Source organism: Microtus ochrogaster, unplaced genomic scaffold (assembly GCF_000317375.1).
Source record: "Microtus ochrogaster isolate Prairie Vole_2 unplaced genomic scaffold, MicOch1.0 UNK58, whole genome shotgun sequence".
In the NCBI taxonomy this organism is placed as follows: Eukaryota; Metazoa; Chordata; class Mammalia; order Rodentia; family Cricetidae; genus Microtus; species Microtus ochrogaster.
In genome coordinates this window covers 235,771-256,209 of record NW_004949156.1, presented here as the reverse complement: position 1 = coordinate 256,209, position 20,439 = coordinate 235,771, and the positions used below count along the sequence as shown (strand labels likewise).

Here is a 20,439-nt window from a genome sequence, read left to right as displayed (position 1 = left end):
TTGAAGAAAGACAAAATCCAGGTACTGAAGAAAAAAATTGTATTTATGTGCCACTCTGTGGTAGTTCTAGTATCTGCCTGAAAATGATGTTTTACAGATTCCTTGATGGCATCATAATAATAAAGGCCTTAATGTTGAGGTTGTAATATTTTAAAAGATGACTTTCAGGAAAGTATATTTCAAAAGAGATCTGTACCCAGATAATATAATGCTAAAGTACATTGCTTATTCAAGCTTATGGAATATGCACTCTTACAGGCTAAAAGGAGAAACAAGCAGGAGATTACAGAGAGTATATCTAGGAAACTAAATAAGGGGTTTATTTGCTAGTTAACTATGTTAAAATGAAGGTCTTCACCAACTCCTCATTTAACTATTTTATGTTCCTCCTGATAATAGGGAGATAGCTACAGTTCAATATTTCTACCATTTAACGTATAGTGACACTAAATTCTCTTACTCTAAGAGTGTTTGTAGTGTCACTTCTTCCAAGCTGGATGGCAGGGTTGTTTATATGGGTTCCAGAAGGTACTATAGCAACATAGCCAGCCAAAAGCGGGAGATAATAGTATCTGATGCATTGAACTTACTTTTAGCTGCTCCCGATTAAGAAAAAATAAATTTCACGGATTTTTAAATGTTTTTTTTTCCTTTCCTAGAGTACAATTTCCTCTGTGGAATACCGTGAAACATCCCCTTATTTCTTACATTTCAAATAGTCTAACTTCTGTTTCTCATTCTTATTGTCATGAAAATAAATGGCCAACTCCCTGATCCAACTATGAACTGTAATTCAGCAAACATTGAAGTTTCAACACTCAGTTACTAAAAGTCTATTGCCTATAAGCCAAGGACATCTGCATACCCTTTTTTCTTCCACTAAATGGACTCTAAAAATACATTTGTGAGGTATTTCTTTTCATACAAAGATTTTAAAAGAGTCAATTAAATATTAGACATATTTTAAAAAGTGGCTATCAAATATGCTTTAAGCATATTCTGATCTAAATGGGGCTAGGGAAGAGGCTCAGTGGTGGAACGCTTTCCTACAATGTCCAAAGTGCTGAGTTTAAACCTCAGCTCTAAAATCAGTATATTGAACTTGATGTTTCTAAAAAAAATGAAATTACTTGCATGTTCCATAGTTTTCAATTCTCTGAATGTTTCATATCATATAATGGCAGGAAGCATACGGAACTGACTTTTCTTCATGACTTTAAAGAAAAAAATATTTATTTTTATTTCTTCGTATGGGTGTTTTATCTGCATACATATTTGTAAAAATTACATGTGCAGTACCTGTAAACACCAGAAAAGGCTGGTAGATCCTCTAGACTGAAGTTCCAGCCAAGTGTTAACCACTATGTCTTCCGAAGAGTAGTCAGTGCTCTTAATTGCAAAGCCATATCTCAAGTTCCTTCATGGATTTTTTTAAACACCTATTCAAAAATATGTGGTCCCTTCTGCTGTTTTGTCCCAGCCCTTTTTTCTCCCAAACTCACCTATGAGGAGAAGTGAGTCAATTATATTATTTAACTATCACTTTAACATATGGATATTGAGGTAGTAAAATAAGAAAAGAAATGGGAAAGAGACCAAACCAGTAAAATATATGTATGACTAGTAGGAACTAAGAGAAGAGGTGTGCTTCAGGTAGAACAAGTAACTCATTAATGTTTAACTCTGCTTTAGGACATATGGTTGAACTTGGGAGAGAATTCAGTCTAAGAATTGATAGAAATTCAACAATAGCATTCTGTTATCTTACAGAATTCCTACCTCAACCAATTAGAGCATTTAACTAGCCAACAAGAAACATATGCATGGGAAAAGGAATTCAAAATATTTTGAAGAAAAGTAATTGTACAGAGGTACAGTCATTAAATCAATTTGGAGAAACAGGAGAAAGCTTTTCATTCCTTATTTTTCTTGTCGCCAATCAATTCTAACACTTTAAAATCCAACAAAAATAATTTAGATCCTGGGTAATTTTAGATCAATCTTTTAAAAATAAAAATCTGAACTGTAGTTTTTATCCTTATGTATTTCCACAAAAACATTTCAGTTTTTGAAAGGATATTTTGTATTATTCTTTTGAATTCAGTACTTTTAAAAATTTTGCTAGTATTTTTAGCAAGAAGAACATTTTTTGTATAAAAATTTGTCTAATATAGCAATTGAGAATAGACTTTAATGAAGGCTTATCTGTGGTTGTAAGGATACCTACACTATACTTAGAAATTACATTGTCTTCTGAAGTTGAGAGTGTGTGGAGGGGGTCACAGGAGTTGTTAAAAGGAAAAGACAGAGATGTAAACATGATGCAAATACAGTATTCATGAATGAAATTCTTTAAACATTAAATTATATAATAGAGAATGGAGATTTTTAGTGTAAAAATGACAAGAATAATTGATCTTGAAACAATAATATTTACTGACTGACTATATTATCTGAGCAAATTACCTAACTCAGAAACCTTGGTTTCTCCATATGAACATGAATACAAAAGCAGTGCCTTCCCCATGAGGTTAGTGTGATGAACTAATGAATTATTAGATGTAATTGTTTAGAGTATTATTCTTTTTAAAGCTATTTTAAGCTGTTATTATCGTTTAAATGTCAATGATCTCCAAAGCTTAATGCAAGCATTCTTCCTTTATGTAATTCTTCTCAGATTCTATTCTTACATTGCTTTCTTTGGTGCATAAATTAAGGTAACATTTAAAGCTTATAATGAATATTTGGAATTAGATTATCTCCTTGCCCTTTATTACTTTCTAACTTGTTTGTCGAACACTGACATGTATAATTAGCCATGTCACAATTTACTTAAACACAAAGGTCATATGGTGTTTTTCTCTTAGCTTCTATAGTGGTAAGCACAGTGACTACGCCAACTAATACTAATGATAAATAATATATAATTGTTTTATATTATATATAATAATATAGAAATTTATAAATAATGAATTATATATTTGTTATAATAATGAATTATTATATATTTATATATACACATTAAAATATGCATTAAATATAAATGCATATTTTTGTAGACAAAAAAAAGGAAGTTGAACTTGCTCATGAAAATCCAGTTACGATGGAATTATTTCTTAAAGTATTTTTCAGTTATTGAAAATAATCATTCTGATCACCGTGAATAACGTGAGCTGGTCAAATATCTCTCTGCTTCTTCACTTTTGCTTTTCTTGGTTATTTAACTTTGAAGAAAATGGATGACAAGAAAGCACACCTGCATGTTTTGCCAAATTTTCCTAAAGGTGTCTCTACATGCCTTCACACATCCAAGAAAAAGCAAAGCCTTTCATTCTGAACTCAATTTGTTCACGTCTCCCAGATACCATAGAATATCAGGAGCAAAAATGATATTACAAAAACAGGAATCTGATTAATCAAAGTGTTCTGCAAGCTAAATGCTTCTTGTTTAAATAAGTGAAAATCAATTCTACCGTCTGTGATAGGCACATTTGGGATTAAACTGTCCATACTGTCTAAGTAACTTTATAGAAAATTCTGAAGGGCACATGTGACAAAGGAGACTTGTTAGGGAGCAAATATTTTTATTATACTTAAAATATGAACATATGGAAAACTGTGTTTCAAAAAAGTGAAGCCGAGTATGCTTTAAAAATCTTGTATAATTGAGCAAAAGTGGGACAGGTAGATTTATGGAGAAAAATTCTTAAGTAATAAAAAAGTCCAAGGAAAACAAACAAACAAAAAGTCTCTTTGTGAAGGGAACACAAAATCATAAGGGGCTATTTTGCTATCCTTTGTTCATTTTATATGCTTTATTACATTTTAATAAGCAGTCATTGTGGATTTATTATTGTTATTAAAATTGAAAATCTATTATAAATGAACATAAGTCAAACATATTTACCATATGAAGTAAAATGTTATCAAGTTTACACAAAATATGAGAGAGTATATTATAAAATCATGTTTTCAAAGATAGTAAGTATATTTGGTAGAGTTATATGTGTGGCAATACATTATGATAAAATTATAATATCTCATATTCTAAGAAATGAGAAGTTTGTTGGAACTCATAGCCAGGGTCACTTAAGATTTAAGACTGCTATCCTCCTGTGTACTTAGACTGTTTGTTCAACCTGCCTATAAAAGAACATAACAATCAACTTTATTTTCCTAGGATTTCCCATGTAATCATCTTTTACAATGTAAGCTAATGAATAGCTGTAATCTTAAATTATGTAATTTTCCATATCCATGACCCAGAACACTTGAGTGTATCATTTGCAGCGAAAACAGATGTTGACAGCAACCTTCTAAAATCTAACATAAAGGCAGAAAGCATCCATTTATAGATCTTGTTTGATAAACAATGGGGCTTGCAGTACTATTTATAGTCTGGGTTAGGTGGAGCCAGTGACTTAATCCTTGTAAAAATATATTAAAGATTTTTGTATAGTATCCCTCATTCCTTCTTCGAGTGATGCTTTCTGTGTTGTTCAATAAAGAAAGGACAAAGCCCATTGATAGGGATAGATCTAACAAACAGATCCATACACAGTCATACAACCGGCACAGATAAAGATAGAGAGACAGATTCACAAGACACTTCAGACAGACATAGATTCCAACTCTTGCATTAGATAGAAGATACAGGGCGAGTAAAGTAGAGAATTTCAATCTGGACTCATTCTTCTTAAATGACTTCAAAGTAAAGTGCTTTTATTTCTTTTCTTGATGATACACTCATGTATATTGGTAACTTGCAGTTAATCACTAATGTGTTTAGTCCACACATATAATTATTGTCTAAATAATTCATGATATCAACATTTGAGAGGTGTATTTAAGTGTTTTCTGCAACAAATACAATACAAACAAATAAAACCTATCTTTCATACAATTGTTCTATATCTCTATGCATAAATTCAAAGAAAACCAATTTTAAAATCCCAAAGGGGGAAAAATGAAATAATGAAGACAAGTATGTACTCATGCATAAAACAGAGAGAAAGGAAGAAAGCAAGCATCTCCCCAGAAAACATCTTTATTGTTTTGCCTAAGGTTTGACCAGTAAAATGTGGGGATTGACAGGGCGTGGTGCTCATACCATTTTTTCAGAAAAAAAAATGTCTTGTTTCTTTGTGAAATAAGCTTTGACTTTCAGAAATAATCATACTTGTGGAAAGTAGCTGTACTAGATTAACTAAATAAAATAACCTCATTTTGAATACATTGATATAATGATATTTCATAATGCTCGGCTGAATATTAGTGGTGGGGTTAGCGTATTCATGTTTACGTAAGCAGGGGAAAACTCCACAATCAAAAATTTCAACTTAAAAGAAAAAAAAACAGTTAAAAAGGAAACAATAAGGAGAGATGTTAAGTCTCCAAAAGGGAAGAAAAAGGAAACGTATATACTGATGAAGTAAATCATTCTTTTAACAAGGTATTCAATATTCCCAGGTTAATCATGGTTCCAAGCTCCTGATTTGAAAAAATGTGTTTCCAGTTCTTTAAATAAAGTCGGGAAAAGGAATTCAAATCTTAGCACGTAGGAGAGAGGTGTATGGACAGTCTCAACCTAGCTGAGGAACAATAGCCACTGGTAGAGAAAGTGTGAGTTTTCCAAAAGAATGTGGTGCCTTTTTCTATTTGGAAAACCTTCACCCAATGACCAATGGAGGCAGATTCAGAGACCCAAGATCTGGTCCACATGCTCAGGGAGTCCTGCTGAGGAGAGGGAGGAGGGATTGTAGGAAACAACTGGATCAGGAACCTCACAGGAAAACCACTAAAACCACTAGCCTGGCTCATAGGAACACGTAGAATCTGAACTAGCAACAAGGAAGCCTGCATGGTACTGAGCTAGGCTAGCTACATATATGTGACAGCTCTGTGTATACTTGGTCTTCATGTGGGACTCTCGGCAATGAGAGTGGGGGCTGTCCCTGTTGCTTTGATTGGCTCTTGGGAACCTATTCCTTGGTGGTTTCCTTGCCTAGCCCGAATACGGGGGTAGATGTGCTTGGTTTTATGGCAACTTGATATGTTATGCTTTGTTGAAGTCTATTGGAGCCCTGCCCCTCCAATGGGGGTGGGAGGGAGTCAAAGGAGAGGAGGCAGGGGAGGCTGCTGCTGTGATGTAAAACTAATAAATAAATAAACTGAAAACATATGGTGCCAGGTGGATCAGTCAAGCATCATTAGATGGCTACATTCAAGAGTATATGGACTGTCTAGATTGTGTGTGTGTGTGAGTGTGTGTGTCTGTGTGTGTGTGTAAGGGACCACAAGTTGGGTGAATAGGTGAAGAGAATATAATATATCTTGGAGGGATTTGGGAAAGGAGGAGGATGACTATAAACAAGACATACTGTAGGAAATTCTCAAAAAAAAAAAAAACACCAAAATGAAACAACTTAATAAACCAAAAATTAAATGAAAAAATAAAGCGGCATCTTTTCTTATTAAACACTATACTTGTTCTTACTTTAAATCATATCATTGATTTACTAGAAAATAAATATTCTAAGGGTGAGGGATATTTTTAGAACAAAATTAATAGAACAGAAAATATCATATAACACTGAATAACATGATATAGAAATTTAAGTAAAAGAACATATGATTCTCTAAAAGATATTTATTTTTAAACACTTTTATCATATACACATATATGATATATATACATGCATGCATACATACATACATATATCCTCTTCTACCACAAAGTAAATGCCTGAATGTATGAGATTTTCATTCAAGAGAGGTACATTCAGTGCACATAATAAGTTCTCGGTACTGCTCTTAGAGATGGAAAGGCAGTAGTGAAGAAAAGAGATAATAGATCATTAACCATATTTGTTACGAAAAATATGGATATTGGTCATCATAGGGAAGAGATCATTACAAAGAAATAGGTTGTTCATTTGCAATGTGTCGTCAGTGCTGAAAATCATATCTTGTTGTGAACTCTTTATTGCTACCTTGATAAATGCAATCCTACAGCTAACACAGCTTTACATATTTAGTACACTCAAAATCATTTGCACTTTTATATTATTAAGCCTGCATTTCAGTTTCATTTTGTGTGTAGGTTATGATAACAGCTTTACATAGTTTAAAGTATCAAAGGTGCTTTGATACATTTTGTGACTTGGCTAACATAGAACTTTTACTTCTAAGAGACAATATCATTGAAACCCATTTGTAGCTGTGAGTAACAGAAGGGCAGTAGGTCTATTTTAAAATAAAAAAAAAAGAGCCGGGTGGTGGTGTCTCATGTCTTTAATACCACCAATCCGGAAGTAAAAGCCAGACTGGACTACAGTTCCAATACACCAAGGGCTTAAAAGGGAAAAAAATGAAATACCAAAGACTCAGGTTGTAGATGTTACCTTTAGTGGCACATGAATGCAACAGGCTATATAAGTCAATATTTCAAAATAATGTAATTAAATTAATTATTAAATTAATAATTAAAAATAACTTTTTAAAAATATTTTACTATTTGACTTAATTATTGTGTGTGTTTTTGTATGCATGTGTATGTGTCTGCATGTGTGAAGATTACAGAACAATTTGCAGGACGTTTTCTTCTGCCACACAGTTTTCAGATATCAAGCTCACATTGCCAGGCTTGGCAGCCAGAAATTTCACCCACTGAGCCCAAATGTCAATACTCATTATGTTCCAAAAAAGCTACACAGAATCCCATCAATGACATATGAACTGAATAAAAATGATCAGCAGAAAAGCAATTAAGGGGTAAATTATTTGGGATTTTTGAGATTCTAAAGAAAATTTAAAATTTATTTTTATGGGTTCTTTGAAAAGTTGACCTATTATATTTTTCTATGGTTAATGGTATATATGCAAGAACTAGAACTACTTCCTTAGAAAATCTATAAAATCTCTAATTGGCCAAAATATTTTACCTAGGATGGTGCCTATCTGCACATAGAAACAAATATTGACTCACTTCTGAATTGTGTATTGGAATAAAAAACATGACATCTTAATTGGTTAAAGAACAGCCTGAATAGTTCTTGAACAGGAGAAAATTCTCCCCACAAATTAATTTAGCATACATACTGGCTTGATCATCTGTAATTTTACTACAGATTATCTATTCTTTAGAATGTATATATAGAAAATATTCAAAATATTCTTGTTAAGGGAATAAAATGATTAAGAGTAGGTACTAAGGTCCATTTAAATTGAGAAAATAAAATATGAATAAAAACCTGCATCAAGGAACACAGGCATGTGAGATGTTCATTATTTTAATAGACTAAATATATTTCTAATTCTCTACCTATATCTACAATTCCTACTTCTATATCTATAAATTCAACAATTTATGTATGATTCAAATTCAATAGACAAAGGAGAGAGTTTTATAATGAAATAAAAATATATGAATGTATATGAAAAATTAAATCTCAAATTATCAACGCAGACAAATAGAGTTCATATATACCATAGGATAAATATTTGGAAAACATTTTTTATTCAGAGACATGGCTTTTTCTTTGTTTGGAAATATTTGTTATCTATCTATTTATCTATTTTGATTTTTTGATTCAGGGTTTCTATGTTTTGCTTTGGCTGTCCTGGTACTTACTCTATAGACCAGGTTTTCCTTGAACTAATAGAGATCTGTGTCGTCTGCCTCCCAAGTGCTAGAAATAAAGGCATGTGTCACCAGCAACAAGCTCAGAGACATAATTAAATGATTATAATATTCATACTATTTTCATTAGCATGAAATAATTTGTTTTAAAATATCATATACATTTTTGTGTACCAAATTGTTACATTAGAAGATTTAAGTAGATTTTTAAGAACTTTTGTAATAAAAAATTTCCAGTTTCATAGCTTATATGATCCATTGTTATCTTGGGCCAATTGTAGTAACATTTTATTGCAAGGTTATCGAATTGATGGAAACCTCAACCCTTTACCTAACATGCCCTTTTATTAAAGCTTTCTTGTATACAACCATTCTTTTATTTTTGTTTGGGTATTTTGTTTGACTGTACACATATTATACCTCTGAATATTATTTAATCCCCTAGCACTAAAATAGAAAAACAATCACTTTGCTCATGGCATTTGTCTTGAGGATTGCCATTATTTAATATGTGCCCAAGTGGCTTGAAATATATTTCAAAGGAGTAAGATATCAACATGTGTGCTCATATATCTATTGGCAGTAATTCTGTCCCTGACTTGAGACAGCAGTGAAATTAACAAGACAAAAATAACAAAGAAATCTTCAAACCATCAGTGAACCATAATCAACTGAATAGGAAACGTATCTTAACTGAGTCAAAAATCTAAGAAGTGGTCTTAAGAATGTAAATATAGAGACAAATCTGCTGTCTCTGCTTTGAAAACATTTCCACAATCTGACATTCTTTCACTACCAACCTATTCCGAATCATTATAATCTATTTCCTGGAGGCCTTGACCTCATTTTTGGCCTGTACAGCTCTCATCTCAATTGAAAAGCCAGGAGGATTCTTTTAAAACACAAATCAGAACATAGTTCCCATTTACTCAAAAATTTACAAAGGTTCACAGATTACACAAAAAGAATGACATTCTTTACAACTGCCAGCTAGGACCTTTATAACCTTGATCTCTAATTTTTTTTTGTGCTTTCAACCCCCAGTCGTCCTATTTTACACTACTACACTGGCTTTCTTGCAGATTGTTGATGAAGGCAGGCTCGCTGTCACAGTTTGAATTATTTACATTTTCCTTTGCGCAGATTGTAAGGCTGCGTCCCTTACTTTTATACAGTCTGTGCTTAAATATTCTCTCTAGTATTCCTTTTTACAATTTCAATCTGAATTCTGCTATTGCATTGGCTCTTCTCTATTTAATGGTACTATGTCTACTTATGTAACTCTGCATTTTTACCTTCACTATATTCAACAGAACTTCTTACAAGAAACTTCATGAAAGAAGTAACAACACAGAGTCTAAAGCAATTTGGGGGGTTAAATCAATTTCTTGAGTATGATTTGGTGTACCTCAGGTGAAGCTCCTGTCCAGGACATATAAAGCATGAAACTGATCCATTGCACTGAAAATAAAAGCTATGCTTCACCAACATCAGTAGTGTTAATTTTTAATACTTGTATTTAGTTTCTTCAGCTTCTTCATGTGTAAAAGAAGTATAATAATTTTATCTGTCTCATAGAGTTATGAACAGGATTGAATAAGCAGATCTAGGTAAGGGTTGAGAGAATATATAGATATTGTGGCTACAGAAGCAAATGCATTGCAAAATATTAGCTGCTTTCTTATGATTATCTAGTTATTTGTATACTCTGTTGATGGAAACTTGGCTCAGAGATGCATGGCATCTAACTATGCACGTTCCCTTCACCCTTTATAATGAACCTTTTCCCTCCAAGCAACCTAAGATAGAATGTGCATGATAAAATGCATGTACCAATGGCAGGTAAGTCTGCAAGGTGGAAGAAGACAATCTAAAGCAGGCAGTTATGTGTCCTGTAACAGAAGCACAGGCAGAAAGAAAGAAAGAAAGAAAGAAAGAAAGAAAGAAAGAAAGAAAGAAAGAAAGGAAGGAAGGAAGGAAGGAAGGAAGGAAGGAAGGAAGGAAGAAAGAAAGAAAGAAAGAAAAGGAAGGAATATGTGGGAGCCCACATATGTAGATTTTTTTCTACCTTGACTAAAGGTCAGAGAGTTCAGACCTATTCTTGGTTTTTCAAGGTTATGGACAGGAGATTTGAACCAAGGTGTGGCTACTAACAATGTTTTGACCTAGGTTGTGGTTACTTGGTTCTTTGGGTATTTGAGAAGGTGATCATTTGGTTCCTTGAATTTTGGGAAAAAATGTTTTTTTTGTTTCCCCCTCCTCTTTGGATTGGGGTGTATAATGCTTATGAAAAATAAAAGAGGGTAGATTCAATATTCACTGGGTGTGGGCCCTCCCAACTTTATCCTGTATCTATTCTATTTCTTTTCTATCTAGTCTATTGCTTTTGAGTCTCAGTTTTTTTCTGCCTAACATTTTGAATCCCCACACCCTACCCTGGAGCATACAAACCCGTCAAGGCTGGACCCTGACCAGGAAGTCAGGATAGGAAGTCAAACACGTCCCAAAACATGACAGAAACCTGGAGGCAGGTGGCAATACAGAGGGCATAGAAAGGTGTAACTCACCAGATTGCCAACACCCAATATCAAATTAAATGGAGAGAAACTCAAAGCAATCCCACTAAAATCAGAAACAAGACAAGGTTGTCCATTCTTTTCTAATCTACTCAATACAGTACTTGAGGTTTTAGCTAGAGCAATAAGACAAGTAAAAGAAATCAAGGGGTATAACTCAGAAAGGAAGAAGTTTTAAAGTATCTCTACTTCCAGATATGATAGTATACATAAGCAACCCCAAAATTCTACTAGGGAACTCCTACAGCTGATAAATAACTTTATCAAAGTATTTGGATACAATATTAACTCAAAACAATCAGGAGCCGTCCTATATACCAATGATAAACAGATTGAGAAAGAAATCAGGGAAACAAACCCTTCATAATCCCCACAGATAATGTAATATATCTTGGTAAAACTCTAACCAATCAAGTAAAATATCTGCATGACAAAATCTTCAAGTCAAGAAGAAAGAAATTTGAGAAAATATCAGAGGATGGAAATATCTCACATGCTCATTAATAGATAAGATTAGCATAGTAAAAATGTAGATCTAGCAAAAGCAATCTACACATTCGATGAAATCCCACTAAAATCCAACACAATTCTTTACAGACCTTGAAATAACAATAATCAACTTTATATGAAAAAAAAACCAGAATAGCTAAAACAATCCTGTGCAATAAAAGAATTTTTGAAGGTATCACGATTGCTCATTTTAGGCTCTACTACTAAGCTATTGTAATAAAATTCACAGTGTATTGGCATAAAAACAGACAGATAGATAATAGAATTGAATGGAAGACTGAGACATAAATCTACACACTTATGGACACCTGATTTTACAAAGAAGGCAAGATTATAGAAAGGAAAGAAAAAGGCATCTTCAATAAATGGTGCTGGTCTGACTGGATTTCCACATGTAGAAGAACACAAATAGATCCATACCTATCATCCTCCACAAAACTCAAGACCAATTGGATCAAACCTCAACATAAATCCAGACACTGAACCTGATAGAAGAGAAAGTGAAAAATGGCCTAGAACCCATTGGCACAGGAGACAACTTTCTTAAGAGAATATAGTACAGGCATTATGATAGATAATTAATAAATGGGAACTCATGAAACTGAAAAGCTTCTGTAAAGCAAAGGACACTTTTAATAGGTCAAAATGGCATCCTACAAAATGAGAAAATATGGTCATCAAATCCACATCTGACAGAGAGCTAATTTCCAAAATATATGAAGACCTCAAGACAGTAGACATTAAAAACAAATGTACAACATCCTTAGTCATCAGGGAAATGCAAATCAAATTGACTTTTATTCCCTCTTACACCTGTCAGAATGGCTAAGATCTAAAACACAAGTGACAGCTTTCCTGGTAAGGATATAAAATAAGGGATGCACTCGTTCACTGCCATTGAAAGTGCAAACCTGCACAGCCACTTTGAAAATCAATATGACAGTTTCTTGGAAAATTGGGATTCAACCTATCTAAAGGTTCATCTACCCCACTCTTCAACATATATCCAAAAGATGCTCCAACATACCACAAGGACACTTGCTCAATTATGTTTATTAAAGCATTATTCATAATAGCCAGAACCTGGAAACAACCAAGATAGCCCTCAAATAAAGAATGGATAAAAAAAATCTGGTACATTTACAAATTACTATTGCTCAGTAAAGAGTGTTACTGAGCTGATAAAACAATGACCTCATGAAATTTCAGACAAATGGATGGAAATTGAAAACAATCATGCTGAGTGAAGAAAGCCAGATCCAGAAAGACAAACATGGTATGTACTCACTTAAAAGTGAATATTATATCTAAAATAAAGAATAGCCATGTTGCAACCCACAAACCTAGAAAGGCTATGTAAAAAAGATCTCAATGGGGGGGACACTTGGATACCCCTGGGAAGGAGAAATAGTATAGATTTCCTAGTGAGGCAGTTACCTAGTGCAAAGGAAACTCTCAGGTAAATAAAAGGATTTCCTTATTTAAGATTCCTAGTAATAGAGCATACATAGCCGGAACTGGCCGTCTCCTGTGACCAATAACCCATACAGCCTGAGACCCACGCCACAAGACTGAGTCCACCCCTAATCCTGCCCAGAGTTCCATGAAACAGAATTCAATAGCCCAGAGACCTAGGTTATAAACAAATATGACTGACAAAAAGAAAAAAAAGTCGCTGTAAAGATGTTTAATGATATTCTCCTACATTCATAGACTGGTGTTTAGCCCAATTGTCATCAGAGAGACTTCACTCATCAACTGATGGAAACAAAAGCAAGACCCACAGCTCAACATTGGGCTGAGTTCTAGGAATTTTATGGAAGAAGGGCAGAAAGGAATGTAGGGACAAGAGGGATCAATGACACCACAAAAAAAAAAATCCCCACACAATCAACTAAGCAGACTTCACAGTGACTGAATGGACATCCAGGGAACCTGCAGGGTTCTGACCTAGGCAGTATGTATATATGTTACAGTTGTGTAGCCTAATCGTATTCTGGAATTCCTAACAGTGGGAACAGGAGCTGTCTCTATTTTGCAGGTTCTTGGGTCACTACCCTTCATAGTGGGTCGTCTTGCCCAGCATTAATACAAGGGGAGGTGCTTACTCTTACTGCCACATGATATGCCATGTTTTATTGATATCCGTGGAAGGTCTGCCCTTTTCAAAAGGGAGGGAGAATGGATAGATGGGGGGAGGGCGCAAAGGAGAGGTGGGGGAGGGGCTGGCAGGAGAGGGAAAACTGCAGTCTGGAATGCTAAAAATTAAATAATGATGCAAAAAAGAGGTACTGAATCAAAGATATTCAGCATGCAACTTACTAAGTTCAGGATTACTACTCTTCTGACCACTTACGTCTATTAAGATGAAAACTAAAGAACATTAGATTATATATTAATGATTTGCATGTTGAATGACAATAATGAGCTTACAAACTGTACTGTCAGAAGAGATTAGTTAATGTGAATAACGACAGAAATGCAGGGAACTCTCCTATATTCAACGTTGAAGCTGCTTCTCTTCACTGTGCACATAAAGTTTTTGACTTTTACTGCAAAGATCGTAAGATAACAGCACCATAGTCAAGCAGATGGACTGGATCCAGATACCCAGGAAGCTCTCACTTTAGTGTGTCATTTTATAGCTTATTTGATTTAATGTATGACATTAAATTCCAGTCACTCAAGATATTGAAATGCTGATTTCCAAAACAAACAGTACTTTCTATTTGTTTACTTGTGCAGACAAAGTATACCGTGGAATTAGCTTCCAAGAAATCATTTAGCAACTAAAATACTTTAGTTAATATATGACGCTGATATCAAACTCATCTGTTTACAACATTCTGCTGCTTGCTCTGGCAAATGTCAAGCTGTGGCTATACAATAATATTTTATTTTGAATGTAAAGTTTAAGATTGCAAAACTATCTTAAGACACACATTTTTATAAACATTTTCCTAGATAATGCATTTCTGTATCTCTCTATACGCTGCCTACTAAAATTCATAGCTTATTACCTCACCAACTGTTGTCACAGTTGAGAACTCAGTAACAGACTGCTGTTTGGAAGAGGCTCAGTTTGATATGAAGTCTTTGGCTGGTGGTTTTAAAGAAAATATTTAAGGAACATTTACCCCCCCCCCGCTCCATCTACCTTACATGTTGTGTTACTGGTATATGTCACCATGCCTGGCTTATTTACTCAGATCTTATTCAATTACAGTTTATATATCATATGTTTGAAATGACTTTGAAATGGAGTATGTGCATTATATGAAGAAAGAGTAACTAAGGCCATGTGAAATAGATACAATTTAAATTTTATTTAGTTTCCCATTGGGAGAAGATAAAGAAAAGTAATATACTATTTATGAAGAAACTCTTAACAAATCTACCTTCTTGATTCAACTCAGAGTGAATCTGTTATTTCTGTCTAGTACAGTATTTTGGAAAGCCACGTCCCAACACTAATTATTAGAGAGCATTTCTAATTCATATTTTACCTTTAAATCTTGCATTTTTTAAAAAGCATTACAAGAATAAGTTTTTTCACTGTGCAATATCCATCTAGTAAAGTTCAAAGAAAACTCTGTGCTGTTACCTTAAGAGACTCCTCTTGCTTGAAGAGATCTTCAAAATCCTTAGCACAGAGTTCAGGAGCATTTAGAAGTTGTTCGACTTCTGATAGAGCTTGTGAGATATGACTGATCTCAGTCAAATAAGTAGAAGGCACATAAGAAACATCCAGAGGCATATCTTCTGTCGTCACTACCATCGTTCCTTCACGGAGCGTATGCTGGTACAGATATACAAAAGAACATTTTTTTAGCTCTTTAAGAATAAAAAAAAGGAATTTGCTGACTTTATATCAATTCCAGTATACAGCTGGAAGAGAGCTGGAAATGGGTTAAAAATAAACACATCATGACATCTAGTAAAATAGTAAAAAGCACTCTATACATATATTTTCATCTTCTAAAATATTTTTGATGAGTTCCACACATGTTAGAATTCCAAGTAAAAGAAGAAAGGCCAAAGTCATAGGGTTGGGAGGAAGTTAGTTAGACTCTAAAAAAGGCAAAATATCAGAAAAGAAAGTTTAATATTTAATTTTAACTTTTGCTCATTCATGAGAAAGAAATACTACTTCTTTTCTCCTGGTATTGATTGAGGTACAAGACTCACAAAATGGTTTGACGGAGACTGTATGTACCTTTTGCCCAAGATGCAGACATTGGCTCTAGGCTTCAATGTTAGCTTGATATTAAAGTAATCAGCTAATTAAACTGCCAAATAAGTTTGGTTGATTTTAGGATTCCAAGTTTTCCAGAAATTCCCCCAACTCTTAGAATGTCTGTCTTGCTTCTACATTTTCTGAACTGGTTTCTAAACGTCACAGATGGTAAAAGCTTCAGGCCTTTTTTTGGAGTTTGCCAGTAGTACTTATTTCCTTATTCTTCATAAAAGCAATAACTAAATGCAACTTGGCATGCAAATTCAGGAAGATGGATGACCTCTGCTCTTTTCTGTCTACAGTATAGGCAACAACACTCTGGTAATTGAAATTATTCTTTCAGTAACTTTGTGCTCAATTGATCAACTGCCACCTGCCTGTTGATGGGGTCAGCTGAGGGCTTCAGTGGCAGGGTCTCTAAGGAGGTTCAGACAATACCATGCCAATAAAAGGGCTTTATTGCTGCATCTCTTTGACAGAGCCATGCACATTTTTCAATAACATGATTAAATGGAATTTGGGATCCCATACCAAACTCAACTCCCATACTATAAAAACTAAAAGCTGATTAGTTTGTCTTCTTTTAATTTCTCAGACTTGGGAATTTCAAAATCACTTTTTGTATGACAGACTAGTAAAATTTATTCTAATTTATTTGTCTCCTCTAATTAAGTTGTAGAAAACTCAGAATTGCAGAAGTCCATTTAAAATGACATGCAAATTATGGAATTGGTTATATTTAAGTCAAATTCTTGACACATTATTTTATCATCAATAAAATTATAACATATACATTTCTAACATGCAATTAAAATGATGAGAGAAAGTTGAGCTTGAGTTTGATGGAGACAAGTTAGTATTTAACCATAAATTTTAAAATCTAAATTTTGTTTCTGCAATTCAAATCAAACATTTCAGTAATTTAAATATATATACTCTTACATATATAAATAATTGAGTAGGGTATTTAAATGTGAAATTTGTAGTGACAAATTGGGCTCAAAACTACGTAGGAGAATTTACATAAAAAGTCAAACAAATTCATTATTACATGCATGCATACCACTAGACAGGTGACTATGTTGTTCTTAATATTTTGAAGTTAGAGTTTGTCTTCCTTGTTTACACTGACTGCTTTAACATCCATGAGAAAACTTTTCATCATATAAGTAAATGAAATTTCTTACATTTTATATAATCGTACAATTCTTTGTATTTAATATCCGTTCTTTTTATAATGTTTTTGTTATTCGTGTTGAATATAGGGTAAAGAGCAATTTTGTGTTTTAATAATTGATGGAGGAAGGTCATTGGTTGATTAAATAAAGAAGCTGCTTGACCTGATAGGTTAGAACATAGGTGGGAGGAGCAGACGCTGGGAGGAAGAGGAAGTGAGCTCAGAGACTCAACAGCTCTCCTCTCAGGGGCAGACGCCTCAGAGAGACACGATACTCCACTCTAGCGGGCAGAGGCGAGAGCTCTGCTCTCTGAGGCACACGCGATGAAGCTCCGACCCAGGATGGACGTAGGCTAAAATCTCCCTGGTAAGCCACCTTATGGGCTACAGCAGATTATTAGAGATGGGCTAGTCCAGGTGCGAGAGTTAGCCTAGAAGAGGCTAGATAGAAATGGTCAAGCAGTGATTAAATGAATACAGTGTCCGTGTAATTATTTCGGGTAAAGCTAGCCGGAGGCGGCCAGGGTGCTGGAGATGCAACCTCGCCACTCATATTTCAACAAATAATTATTCACCTTCTTTTTCCATGATGATTATTTTAAAATGAGAACTTCAAAATATGTAAAGAACAGCATAACCTCATGTAAAAATTTAAAATACTGCTAATTAAAAAATGTTTCGATGTATGTTTCGTCGCATTTTTTCTTAAAAGCATTTTTTTGACATTCTTTGTGTGTGTGCCTTGATTGACACTTAGTTTCCTCATGTGCATTACAGACATTTTAGATGTTAGCAGCTACTTAAATTCTTATGTAGAAATTGTAAGGTAAATGGACCGAGTGTATTAACTAAAACGTGAACTACAGTGAATAAGGAGGCACTAGGTAAACTTGCATTTTGAGACTCCTGTATATTTAACAAAGGGTTAATTTTACAATTGACTATTTTAATTTTTGGTGCTTGTAGCTAATTATATTTTGATATTCATGAAGATGCTTTAAATTAAATGGAGTTGGCATTAATTAGTTCTAAATGCAGAGCCCAGAAGTTCAGAATTCTCAAAAATAAGATTTGCCGTGAACGATGATTTGCTCTTTAACGATGGTTCAAAGACACCAAGCAGCTGACAATCCTTGGAATTATTTTTAAATTTCCATTGCATTTAATTTATTTGTATGTATGTATGAAGATGTGTGTGTATGTTTGCCGTAGTGGATATATGGAAGTCAGAAGACCAGTTGCTGGAGTCATTACACTCCTTTCTTCCAGCATGTAGGTTGCAGGGCTAGAACTCAGATCCTAAGCCTGGTAGCAAGTGCTTCCTTTACCTTTTAGGGCATATCACAGACCCTGGGTTTTCACTTCTGCCTTTCTCTACCTGTTTGCATGTGTTAGCCAAACATTTATTGCAAAACTCTTCACCTGTACTTAAATGAAAGACTTAGCAAAATGTTTTGTGACAGTCAAATTCTACTTTTTAAATAGTTAAAACATTACATCTAGTTCAGGAAAATGTTTCCTTTATTTTACTAGTATGAAGTAATTGTTCAAAGAAATATTATTGAATTAATGATAAGGAGAAGGTCTGTTAATATCTATATTGTGATTATTACCAAGACTAACAGTCGAAACTCTTTCAACAATTCATGCATACTCACTAAAACAGAATAATTAAGCCACTAGCTTTCACCACATGCTCAGACATGGAAGTAAAAGATGGTCATGAACATTTCTAAGCATTAAAATTTTACAACTGATAAAATCATTTGAGAAAAATGAATGATAGAACTTTAAAAGCATCTGAATATGAAAGACTGTAATCATGAATATCCTAAACAACCAATGTGGAAGAAATATTTTTTCTTATTTTTAATTTTTATTCATGACAAAAATATGATATTCTGGCTATACCCCAAAAATTATTTCTCATTATAGTGGATATTGGTACAGCTAGAATTTAAAAAAAAATTAAAAGTTTTTTAATTTGAATGTACTTAATTATATCTAATTTACAGAATCCTTTTTTCCACTATTAGTTTAACACATAGCATCCAGCCAAAATATAGTGCCAAATTTTAATAGTACTGATCAGTTGAACAGTAGGAAACAGGGAGATTTTTTTGAGATTTTAGGATAAATCATAATAATGTCAATAACTCTTCAATATCACTAGGAAATGGCTGACTCATTTTTGAAAAAAAAATCTGTTGAATAAACTATGAATATATAAATGTGTTGTAATACTCAACATTTTTCCAACATGTGATAATTTGAGTATATAAAGATAAACCATAATTTTCTTTTGTTCTTATTTTCTATTTGTTCTTTAAATATATATTATTTTTTGACAGAGATATGCAGGTATTACATGTACAAAATGTACCCACAGAATATCTTTCAGCTTGGTTTCATAAAAAGTTCAGACAGTCATTATAAAAGTCAGTGTAATTAGTAGTATCGTGTTCATTTTCTCTTCTTTATGCAAAATTCAAGCACTCATAGTCACATTAAGCCTTTTGATTTGAATTTCATTAACTATGCTTTAAGTAATTATATCCTTCTGAATTCTGATGTGTGCAAATCCTGTCTAACCTTTTGAAAATTGACTTGTTTATGTTAATGTTTCTTACTACCTTATATTATTACAGACTTGCATATCTAAATAGGAAGCATGCAACTGCCACAAGAAACCATATTTCGTTCTTTTGTCTATTACTGTTACTAAATACATATAAACAAAAGAACATACTTTCCTCATTTTTCTCTCAACAACAAAAATAATATGTGAACGCCACCTCAAAACTTCTATTTTTATTTAGAAATAGATTGTCTAAGCAGTGTTTACAAGAGATTATTTTAGGAAAAATACCAAGATTTCCAATCTTTAGGTAAAAAATAGTTGATTATTTGAGTCATTTAAGTAGGTACATACATCATTTATGATTTACTAAACATGGTGTCTTTGAAAATTTAGTTATCACTATATTACACTATATCTTACACTCCTTTAAATTTGTTTCTTGGAAAGCCATCTAACTATGATATTAACAGCTCTGTTTAAAAAATTATGCATTATATTTATTCATTAAACAAAATGATTTCTGCTATGATTTAAAGGATTTCACACTTCTTTAAATGCCACAGACTATTAAGTCATTTATGCCACAGTTGGGTCGAAGAGACTCAAGAAGAAAAATGGCATACCATATGCTATATTATGATGACTCTCTCTCTCTCTCTCTCTCTCTCTCTCTCTCTCTCTCTCTCTGTCTCTGTCTCTGTCTCTCTCTCTTTCTCT

At 33.5% G+C, this 20,439-nt stretch overlaps 1 protein-coding gene across 1 annotated transcript in view; it reads right to left on the bottom strand.

Annotated features, from left to right (window-relative positions):
- Positions 1-20,439, bottom strand: part of Dmd (dystrophin) — a 1,456,297-nt gene that overhangs the window by 1,216,296 nt on the left and 219,562 nt on the right. Inside the window, exon 29 of the mRNA XM_026777353.1 lies at positions 15,332-15,526. Coding sequence (XP_026633154.1) covers positions 15,332-15,526 — 195 coding nt within the window. The remainder of the gene's footprint in view (positions 1-15,331; positions 15,527-20,439) is intronic.